At 28.6% G+C, this 12,291-nt stretch overlaps 1 protein-coding gene across 1 annotated transcript; it reads right to left on the bottom strand.

Annotated features, from left to right (window-relative positions):
• Positions 1–2,331: 2,331 nt before the first annotated feature.
• On the bottom strand, positions 2,332–3,265 carry LOC100777851 (ethylene-responsive transcription factor ERF003-like). Its single transcript, NM_001253950.2, is given in 2 exon segments — positions 2,332–2,859; positions 3,097–3,265. Coding segments are annotated over 2 exon segments (585 nt in total). The 5' UTR covers positions 3,180–3,265; the 3' UTR covers positions 2,332–2,357.
• Positions 3,266–12,291: the final 9,026 nt, after the last annotated feature.

Below are 12,291 nucleotides of genomic sequence, written 5' to 3'. Positions count from 1 at the left end.
TTTACACAAAAAATAGTAAAGTGTGTGATCTTCATCCAAAATATGCTAGGACAAAAATTAAGTTGAAGAAAATCTCTTGTTATAGCAAGAAATTAAAATGTGCACTTTATGATAATGTATGACCACCAGCTAGATACAATGTTTGACTTAAGCATGATTGCATAGCCAATTGAGACATAAGGGTCCGCAATGTTGGAAACAACATGATCGTGATGGTAAGCATGGAGGACACTTCCCGTGCACATAATTTAAGTTGTAGCTGAACAACCATAACATTTCCAAAGTTATAGACAAAGTTCCCAATTCATTTATTTATTTATTGAAGATAAAAGAGAAGAGATGCACGAGACATATATGTGTGTTTGTTTGCATAGTGCCGACTGTACGTTAGTCTAGACTATTTTATCACAAAGAAATTTTGTTCTAACACTAGACTTGAAATTTCGTTTTTTTTAAGAACAGCGGTCTGAAAAAGAGTAAGCAATGTGATGCAACAATCCGTCGATATTTTCTAAAGTGACGCACATCCTTTATGCTAAGTCGGATAAAAATTTAAAAGTGGTATCTACTTAATTGATAATTAAAGTATCATGCATTGCAACTTGTGACTTTATAATTAAAATCCAATATTGTCTTTGCTAAAGATACGGTTTAAGAAAAAGAAATGATTCTCTCGTTGAATAAGCAACTCAAAGAGATGAAAGAAATTTTCAATGTTATAAAATTTATCATTTTAACTTGAATGTTTGGTGGAAACGAGATTAAAATGACAATGGAAATAAAACCAGAAATGTGCTTAAAATTAAAAGGAGTTGATCGAGTACGTGGATTTTGAATGGACAAGTTTTGTGGTCAGTGTGCAAAAATCGAGGATGGAAGGAAGATTACTTCAAAAGACAATATAAAAAGATCGTCTGGTCTGTTATCAACTTGAAAAAACGCGTTACGAAACAGGAATAACCAAGGATATTTTGTTTCACATGGTCAGCATTTCATTTGTGACAAACTGACAATCACATAACTTGAGTTTGAATCTCGATCTTTTATTGGTAGGTAATATGAAACAAACAAGTAATTATTGTAACAACTCAATATTTATAAGCACAACCAATTAAAAGTTTAATAAAATAATAATAAAGTGTGTAAAGACATTTGTGTCAAATTTATTTTAGTATGATTACTTGTGTGTGTGAGTGTCATTATATTCACACAAGAATTGCTCATACCAAATTGCACTGTTATGAAGTTGGCATTTTGTCTTGGATTTAATTGGGGGTAAAACTTTAACTCGTTACACTTTTATGTAGAAACAATAGAGAAAGAAATGTTTATTGTCAAAGAAGGAATGCTTCATCATGATCCCTGCGGATTGGCATACTTAGTCATAATTGGCAGTATCTGTCTGTACATTCCTTGGATGCAATACCAAGAGATTGACTTTAGACAAAAAACATTGCGTGATCATTTTTTCAAATTGCTGCTTTCTCTGTTTCCATCTCTCTCTTCTCATCATGTTTCTTTGTGCCTAGCTACTGTTGACTTCAGTGCCTGCTACTGCCAAAGTGATGCCTTTATAACAACAATGTGCTAATCATGTTTGAAATATTTCCCTTTACCTTGGCAGAACAACGGTTAAAGTTTGTCATATGTAGCATCCACCTAGTTTTTTTTTCCCACATTTGCTTTGTAACAAATGTCTGATGAATTTGACTGCTAACTTGATTAGCCACATTTTCTCCTTTTATCTCTCTCTCTTCTCGTTATTGTCTTTACTGAAATATAATCCAAAAATTATCCGTATAATAATGATAACAAACAACACATAAACAAATAAAAGCTGAAGATATCAATCATATCATGTCTAACACAAGGTCCCACATCCATCCTGTTTTATTTGAAGAATTTTGGACAACTTTTAGTAGTAGGATATAAACAAAAACAGAAGCTGGAAAATTGTACTCTATTATAGTCCATCATATGCATGATATTCCATTCGCATCATTGGCTACATTCTGGTTCCGCATGGTTGTCTTCTAATTGGTGAAGTAATAGAAACTAAAGGTGACTAAGATTCCTATGGTACTAAACTAAGCTTATACCTTTATTATTACATGGTGAATTAGTACCCCAAAAAAGATGTTTGCACTTGCCAATAGAGAATGCTATCAAGGTTTTAAAAAACGGCCGCAGTCGCAGTTTCATCATGTTTCTTCTTATTACAGAAAATTGCAGACAAATACGACTATCAGTCACAATTGTGACTGTTGCAGTCGCAGACACCCCAAAAACCTTTATGTTGCGGCTGGAAACACGATTGCAGACTGTTTTTTAAAACCTCGAATGTTACACTTTAGAGTCTAGGTTGAGCTAACAGGGCAAAGCTCAATTGATCCATAATCAAGCAACTCCTGTATCATCTGCTCTATGTGATCATCTTCAAGAACTGGCTGAAACTGTTGATTGGAAACTTCAACCTGGCCTTCAACACCAACCCAATTCCCTTCAAGCCACCTGAATTCCTCATGTCTATTATCTGGCCATCGAAAACTCGTGTCAGCGCTTGATCCAGCAATGGCATTGGCAGAGGCAAATGGATTGGACCCGTGTGATGGTTGAGGCTCTTTGTTCTGTGGTGGTTTCTGCTTGGCCATTTGAAGAGAAAGGGAAGCCATGTGACACTTATGTAACTTAGCTGTTAAAGTGGCAGAGAGAAGCTTAGATGAGGATGAATGTGGCTCATTGGGGTTGTATGGGAAATTGGTGCGTGCTTTTGGCCCACACATGAGCCTAGCTGCTTCATCATATGCTCTTGCTGCATCTTCTGCCGTTTCAAAAGTTCCTAGCCATATTCTAGTCTTCCTGTGGTCCAAAGAAAAAAAACAAGACAAATTAAACCGTTTAAGTTTCCATCAACTCAAGAGTGCAATAACCATATCAAGTGCTTAGTATTAGCAATGTAGTAAATTGCTTTCAAGACACATAAAGAGAACTTAAGAGGGAGAATTGTGATGGAAATTTATTGTCTTTAATAAAGAAAAAGAAAAAGGTCAAGTGAATGTGGTGTGATCAGTTTGTTAGTGAGGGAAAGTGAATTACAATAAAGGGTGGCGAATTTCAGAGACCCAAGAGCCCCAGTGCCTTTGGCGGACTCCACGATAGCGTTGTTGGGGTCTGGCCATGATGATGAGGAAAAAAAAGAGAGAGAGAGAAACGTGTTTCGTCCTCTATCAGAGAAAAGGAAAAGGTGACTGAAGTGAAGTGAAGTGAAGGAGAAGGAGCTCGGCTACATTATTTATACAATGCTCTTTATGGAGTTTCGTCCTCTATCAATTTACAAAGGCCCACACTAATGCTTCACCCCTTTGATGCAGGTAAAGTTCTTGGAGAAGGACTATTAATATTTTTTATAAATAACTTTTATTCTATCTTAAATTTCAAAAAAAAAATATTTTATTTGTTTGAGTTTGATTATGTTGATTTTAAAAGATAAACATGTTCAATTAAGCCAACGAGACCAAAATATCCTTGGCAAAAACTTATTTGAAAAAAATATTTTTTATAGATTAAATGTATCATCAACTTTGAGTCGGGTAATGTAAAATCACAATAAACAACAAAATCTTTCTTTCAAATATTTAATGTAATTTGATATCAAAAACTATGGGCGTAGGAGTCCTAAGTGAGGCATGAGATTGGTAAAACAATATCATTTGAACTTAATTGAATTGTACATGTCATATTTTCTTTTAAAAGTACAGAAAAACTTTTCAAGTTAAAAACATTAATATAAATAACTGCAATGAAAGAAAAGTAATTTTCGCAGGCAATGAAAAAGAGTGATTCTACAGTTTTGAGGAGTGTTGATTTGTTTACTGTCACTCTGTACTCCTCGATCTTTATCATTTTCTTCACTTTCCATCATATTTCTCACCATAGCTCTCCAATTCTACTTATTTCTATGGGTGTAAATGGAGTGTAACTCCAAATGAGTGTCAAACACTAATCCATTTTGTAGTTTCATAAACAGGTGAATCTTATCGGACTAAATATACAACTAACAGATTTAATTTTTTTGTTTGGAGCCACTTTAGAACTAATTAAAGTGAGTTAGTTTCATTTTTTTGTTTAGTTGGAGCCACTTTATAAATAATTAAAGTTAGCTTGGTTACGTCTAAAGGTCGATCTAGTTAGCTTTTGTCCACTACTTATCAGTTACACAAGGTTGCTAGTTAGATGCTAGTGAGTAGTGAGTACTTATGGTTATAAGTGAGTGGGATGCTGCTTTCAAACTGATAGTTAACTGTGAAAAATATTTAAGAAAGGAAAGTAAGAAAGCTCAACAATACCATGGGTTTGCGAGCAGCACTAAGAAATCTTCTTTTTAGTGAAAGAAAAACTTAAACTTCATAATGAGATGTGCCTCTTAAGATTAAGACATATTCTTCAAGTCAGGGAATACACACACTCACTAGTTCGAAGTTGTACAGTAATTAACTAGAGTCTTCATTACTCAACTAGCTAGCCTCATTATTCTCATCAAGAAAGTATTTGGTGTTTTGGTTGGCACAATATCAAATTCACACTCTGCTAGCTCTTTCTTTGACTTAATTTCAGTGTCACATGCTTGTCAATTGTCGTCGTCTATTTGCATATACTCCAAAATCATTATGTAATTAGCTATAACTATACCAAAGACAAGACAATTAGGATTAGGATATCCAAATAAAGAAGTTGTAATTAAGAAGTTTTAGGTTAGGTGTAAGTTACATGTGATGAATTAGATTTATTTAACCCTTCGTTTACGTATATACGAGGATTATACAAGAAAAGTTTTATGTTCATACATAATTTCTTTTTAGGTAATTTTAAAACCCATCCTCTGGATTTTGTGTGAGCAGGCACGCCAGGAACTGGAGCCTTATTATATAGTGTTCGTTATAGCTGCTGCTATATTTGACCATTATTTGTTGCATTAGGCAATTTATATGATTTATATAATGCGGTTATCGTTCTCTCGAGGCTTAGATCAGCCTCTGCCAACTAAGTTTTGGTCTTGCTATCCCCAAGGAAATTACAAGGCTCATCCAAAAACGCATGTTGTGTGAAAACGTAAGCTATAAGGTAGTACAATGTTACATTAGAATAATAATTGGTGTGTTTAAACACTGATTTCATGTTTGCGTGGAAAGGAAAGGCAAAAAGCATGAGCGTGTAAAAAAAATAATATAGTGAAACCAATTATAATTAAATGATACAGTAAAAGATAACATAGATATCAACTGATGTATTATATGTATCACGAGCCAAGAATTTCAAAAATTAATTTGAATCATTTCGTGAAAATACATATATGAGTGATATGAAGTGTGGACATTGATTAAGAATCAAATCCTAAATCACTTCATAAAGACTTTGATATGTCATGTATCAACAATCCCAATAATTTTAATCATTAGATAAAAGATACAAAAAACAATTTTACATTCCATCTCTAATAAAATGTAAGTAGCGTTATTGGTTATATAAAATCCGCCCATAAGAGCTTGCGAGGGATGAACATGTATGCATTTTTTCTTATTTACCTACCCAATTTTTTTAGGAATGCTAACAATATACTTTCTAGTACATATTTGAATTAAAATTTACAACCTTAAGTTTTGATTAAATTTGATGAGTTTGTAAAAGTATCACAAGTCTCATTTCTCCAAAATTGAATTTTTAGACAATTTTACTCTCAAACGTATTTTTAAAGGATAACTTCAAACATAATTGATTTTATTTTCAAACAAACATACTTTTGAGCTTTCTCACTCAAAATCCAAACATACTTCTAATATAATTTTTTTAACACACCACTCTACTATTGATTAAAATTTATATATTAAGAATTATTTTTAAAAACATTTAAATTGATTTTTATTTAACTAACAATATAAAAATCTTTGCATGTTTACGTAACAATTTACAGTTTTAGTAATTCAGTGTTTTATGTTTTTTATTTTTTTAAAAGTTGACATTTTACTTAAAAATAAATAAGAGTTTAATTTTCATAATTGTTGGTGTAAAAATAATTAGATTATCAATCAATTAGAAATTATTTTTTATATCACTTTTAAAGTAATTATTACAAAAATCAATAATTATCATACACAATAATTTATTATTAAATAATGATATAAAAATATTTATAATATTAGTAAATTCTAACTCACGTGTCCATGAATTATTATAAATTTATGATACTTGTCTTCCATTCTTATAAATAAAAAAATTAAATTCAATAAAAATTCTCAAATTCATCTTATTAATTAAATCCGATCTAACTAAAATATAGGATTGTATGAAAATTACTTACATACTTTTTTGTGGTAAAAATTTATAACCAAAAACAAGAAAAGAAATATTTGGGCCTTTTAGATACTCCAAAAAGTATACAATGTAGTAGTATATAACCACAATGATCGCACAACATAATAATAATAATAAACAACTACAATGAGCTTCGATAGACTGCGTTTTCGAGTGCATGCATCCAATTTTATAATGATTTTCATATGCTATGACGAAAATATGCAAGTAAATTTTTTAGATAGATTTACCGTCTTTGTTTTTAATTTAATGATAAATACCAATAATTTGTTTATTCACAGGAAAATATTCATTTATTTATTTATTTATTTAATGTTGCAGGCAGAGTCAATGGAATTATCAGCCATTTTTCTAAAACAAATAATAAGAGAATTGGCTTTACAAGACAATAAATTTTCTGAGTTATTCAGCATACGCCTCTCAGACAGTGATGGGGTCTCTAGAGAGGATGAAAAGTCATTCTAAAAGCTTGATAAACTAATTTAGGAGCCAAATATATATATAATTAAGTCATCTCTTACTGTTGTCCGTCTGTCGTTGACATGGTAAATGCTTTTTTCAAGCTTAGCTGAAGCTTTGCATGTATATCTTCACATTAATTACTTAATGCTAAACTTAATTACATCATCTTCTTTTTTGGTACAGCTTTATTCTATTATTTACTCTAATTATTAAAAAGAGTTTTAAGAAAATAGGTTCACGACACAAGACAAGAGACAAAAATCCTGCCGGCACTAAGCATATACATACATTTTTTTAAGAGATATAAATACATATTTTATCATATATATGCATACGGCATACCCTTGTACATTTCATCAATATTAATTCAAAAAATTTGTCAAAAAAAATGGCTGATAAAAATCAAGCTAGTAGCTGAGTATATGACTAACATTACTTTTAATTAGCGTGATTATAACTTAGCGCAACGCGAAAAGCACGAGTTTTGATTTATATACTAAAATCAAGTTATTAGAGAGAGAATCTTACTTTATTATATATTATACAAAATATATATTTTTATAAAATTAATAAAATAAAATAAAATATATAATGTGGCTTTTAGTACTGATTTTCTATACCACAAATTTGTAACTTTCTTACAAAATTTGTAACTTGATTTGACACCAACTAATTTTTAAGTGTATATGATGTATTTTAATTTATAATACAAAAATAAATACTCTAATAAACCATATAATATAATTTTTAAATGAGTTTAATGATCATGTATTAAACTCATTTAAAAAAAATTACACCTTCACTTAATAAAAAGTATCATCAATATAAATTTTAAAATAATTATTATAAAAACAATAATTTTATTAAATTAGATGAAGTGCAAGTACACAATCTATTGAACTCACACATGGTTGTTGTATTGGATAAACAATTAGGAGCAAGAAGATATTTATTAATAGATTTGGACTTGATAGGTTATATGCAGAGGGGCTGTCAATTATATGCTTTGTTAGACACATGTCTCACAGTCTGTTAAGCAAAGAAATGAAGCCCGGAATTTATTTTTATTTTTTTTTCTAATGGAAGAAAAAGAATATATTATGCTAATGAAATGTACGCGAAGCGATAACGATTAACGCGTACGAAGCATTCGGAAGAATCGGGTTTTCCCAACTTCCGGCCTTTTGACGCGGGTGGGACTACTCATATTTTAATAAGTTTAATTATGTTTTTATTTAGTTCATTTTATTCATTTTCTTAATGAATGGAATGGGTATGTAATATTAAAATCAACAAATTTATTAAATAAAACAAAAATCAAAATATTCAAGCATACTTTATTTCTTTATATAAAATACTAAAATTAGTAGGTGAAATAAAATACAAATGAATACATTTTGTTTTTATTTAATAAAATGAAAAGTATCCATAATTATGGTAAAATGATTTGAATGATGAAAAGTTTTAATAACTTGCCTAGTAAATGAAGATTGTATATAATGAATATACTAAGAAAATTAATCTTGATAAAAAAATACTGAATCAATGTGACTTCATCAATAAAATACAAACATATGCAAACCAATTTTCTACTTTAATAAGTTAAAATTAAAAAGAAAATCACTAAAATAGCAAAGAGGAAAAGAGCATATAATTATTTTTCTTTATTTTACTTTGTGTAAAATAAAAAATTATCTTACAAGTTTATCTAATCTAATTTTAATGGTAACAGATAACTAACAGTGTGATATTTCAATGATTCAACTTTTACAAGCTTATGGTCATACACTCTAATACAGTAATATGTGTATATGCATATTTAAGGCTATATAATTTGGGAACATGTTTTCTTTTTAGATAATTTTGGATAAGATTTTTAACATTTATATCTTTTTTTAACTGTATACAAGTTTAAATATAATATGTTTCACTCTTTTACTTAATTTATATTTTTGTCACTTCATTTTAAAATTAATACATTTGATTCTTTATTTTAGAAAATTTATAAAAAAAATTCAATCCTCAATTTTTCCAACATTTTATATATTTTTTATTTTGGTCCAAGTTAATCCTATGTCTAACATATTTATTTAAGATACTATCAATAAATGATTTAGTTAATTAAAATGTATGAAATAAAAGAAATAAATATAGATAAAATTAAGAATTAGACTAAAATTAGAGATTTTTTAAAATAAACAATTAAATATATTTATTTTAAAATAAAAAAACTAAAATCATGGATTAAATAAAATAGAAAGACTATAATTATATTTAAGCTTAAATATAATCATTGATTATATCTAAGGAGTGTATAACTTGCATGATAGCTACTAGTTTTTGTTTTATTTTATTTTGTATAAAATTTAGGAAGAAAGAATGAGTCTAATTCAAGATATAAAAATTTATAGACTCAAAGAATATTTATGAATATATATATATATATATATATATATATATATATATATATATATATATATATATATATATATATATATATATATATATTGCTTATCCTATCATTTGATGTGTCTCCAACGCATTCTTAATGTGATAAATTTCATACTTTTTGAAAATGATAAATTTCACACCTTGAATTTGTCTTAGTACTATTGTTGGTAACCCATGGGTTCACGGAGTAATGTAAGATCTCTTTGTGTTCACATATAAAAGAATAATTTATTTAATAAGAGAACTTGTGTTTATTTTTCTTGTGTTTAAAATTCCCTTAAACCAATGATAGAGACATATCATGAGTGAGATTAGTCTCTAATCCATTGGGTTGAGGGACACTCATGGACCTAGGACAAAAGAAATAGTAATGTTGTTGGTAATCTTGGTGGGGGTGGGGATTAAATAGCAAAGTACAAGGTGCCAATAGCAATTTCTACAGCTTTTCTTCTTTATTGGGATGGTACTGCTTCGTGGCCCTATTAGTATGCTACATATGTTTATTTTTGTTGGGCTATACATAATTTGGCCCGAATTCATGGACCAGAATTACATGATATCCAATGCTGAGAAAGCTGATTAAACCGTATGGCACTTGCTTCCTGCACCCACAAAATATTTTCATTTTTAATAAATTTCAGCTAATAAAAGAGAGTTTGTTTAAAAAAGTATGTCGATGATCTTAACATTTCTCTTAAAGAAAAATAAAGTATAAGTGAACAGTCTTTCTATTTTAGCTGTTACAGCTTACAACAATCTTGAAAAGTGCATGCTAATGTACTCTTCACACTCATCTTAAGAGGATCAACTAGTTTGTTGTGGAATGGATTATTCAGTCAGCCTAAATAATTAAAAAGATAGGAAAAAAGAGAAAACGAAAAAAAAAGGAAAATGTAATGTTTCTCTAACACTGACATATGATAATATATTAAAGCAAGATACAAGTAAAGAGGGAAGCATATGTAATGTAGTACATAACTGCATTTCTTGAAACTTTTGATTCGTAGCGATGCTTTTCTCGCACGCAAGACTCTGGTTTATTTTGTATTTTATGTCATTTGTTTTCATGTTTTTACCAAGATCCAAACACTACTAACAAAAAAAAAAACACTATACTCCAGCTAGAACCAGAGGATATGGATTACTTGTGATCCCATATTTTTCTCAGGGGCCCACAATTCAGAAAATCCAACTTGAAAGCTTACAAGTGCTCATTTTAATGTAAGAATTTTTAGGAGATAATTTAAACAACTAAACTGACAAATTCAAATACCTTTCAGAAACTAGTAAATTATCGTTTCAATCTCCTTTAGACAGTACGAGCCTAGTTAATATTTTACCGTATTTAAAAAAAAAAACTTGTAGGAAAATATTTGTTACGAACACCAAATCTACAATTTCCCAATGCATTAATTTATAAAAAAAAATGTGAAAACTGTGATATTCTCTTAGACATCTACTAAAACAAGAAAACGTACTTATTCTATCATTGATGAAGAAGAGCAAATTGCATTACAAAAATTACTGACATTTGATATATCTTGGAACATAGGTTTGCTTATCACCTGGACAATGCTATGATTTTGTTTTACTTTTAGTTAATTACAGTCTATTGCTTTTCATTTTCAGAGTTTGTGTTTTTTTAGGCTCTGTAAGCATAATAACACCAGCATATTCCTCTAAATATTGTTGACAAAAGCTTTTCTTCTCTTTTGCAAGGCTTCTCTAACTATAATTTTTCAAATATTTTCATCAATTTTACATACTGACAAATTTTGTTAAATTTGTCTGTCTAAATTTGACAAATGTAACATTACTTGTATGCATCTTAATTAGTTGGATTGAATAAACTTTTTTTCAGAGACTTTCAATGTATTATATTTCAAGTGGAAGAATCATTCGCATTGTATCATTATACATATTTTTTTCTGAGACTTTCAACGTATTATATTAAATCTTAATTAGTTGGATTGAATAAACTTATTTAAGTGGCAAATTCATCTAACAATTATTTTTCTTTCTCTAAAATTTATCTTGAAACTTTATCTAAGGGGAATCAAACTCCTTATACCACTTGTAACAAGGATAGAATTTAACGTGAAAAAAATAGGTAAAACTATTAATTGTAATTGTGTTGAATCATTGGAAAATATATTAAATTGTCAAATAATATTTGATAAATAAGAGTTATTGTTCGTATAAAGTTTTGCGTAATAGTTATCTAATATCATAAATTTTTATTATCTAAACTAGTAAATAAACAATAATAATTTAAACATAACATTTAATAATAAAGATAAAAAAAATAAAACTACAAATTATTATATTTTTTGGATTTTAAATAAATACATAATAAAATGATATAAATCTCAAATGATAAATATTGTCGGGTTAAATTTATCTTTACTCTAAAATATGCGTGGTTTCCTTTTAAAATATTTAATTTGAAGACTTTGAGTAGCTGTGGTTTAGGCAAAGAGACTCTTGTTTTTCTTTCAAATTACAGATATTACAAAGATCAAATTTAAAAACAAACTTATCCTAAAGGGACTAAAAATAAATGGATGGGTGACTTCTTAATTGAGCGTGTGTTCTTGATTAAGATAGAGGATTTTATCATTGCTCGATAGTGTTGAATATTCGATCTATGTTGTGTGTGACTTTCACTTGCAATTATTGATAGTAAAACCATATGCATGTTTTGTCCTATAATAAATGTAATATATAATAATATTAAGAAATTAATAAGTGTGCAACTAAAATATGAGTTTAATAATGATACATTAATTACAAATCATTATATATTATGACATCAGAATAATTTGGTGAAAATTAATAAATTTATTATATATGATGATTTTTTTATTAAATTACGATATAAAATTATTTTATATTTTTTTCTGTATATCTTTTTTTAAATGTGTCATTATTTTGAAATAAAAGAAAATCAAAATTCATAATAAAGAATAATCAATATCAATATTTTTACACGTATAATAAAGATTCATC

Source organism: Glycine max, chromosome 7 (genome assembly GCF_000004515.6).
Source record: "Glycine max cultivar Williams 82 chromosome 7, Glycine_max_v4.0, whole genome shotgun sequence".
Classification (NCBI taxonomy): domain Eukaryota; kingdom Viridiplantae; phylum Streptophyta; class Magnoliopsida; order Fabales; family Fabaceae; genus Glycine; species Glycine max.
Note: the sequence above shows the minus strand (reverse complement) of the source record. Positions and strands in the feature narration are given on the sequence as shown.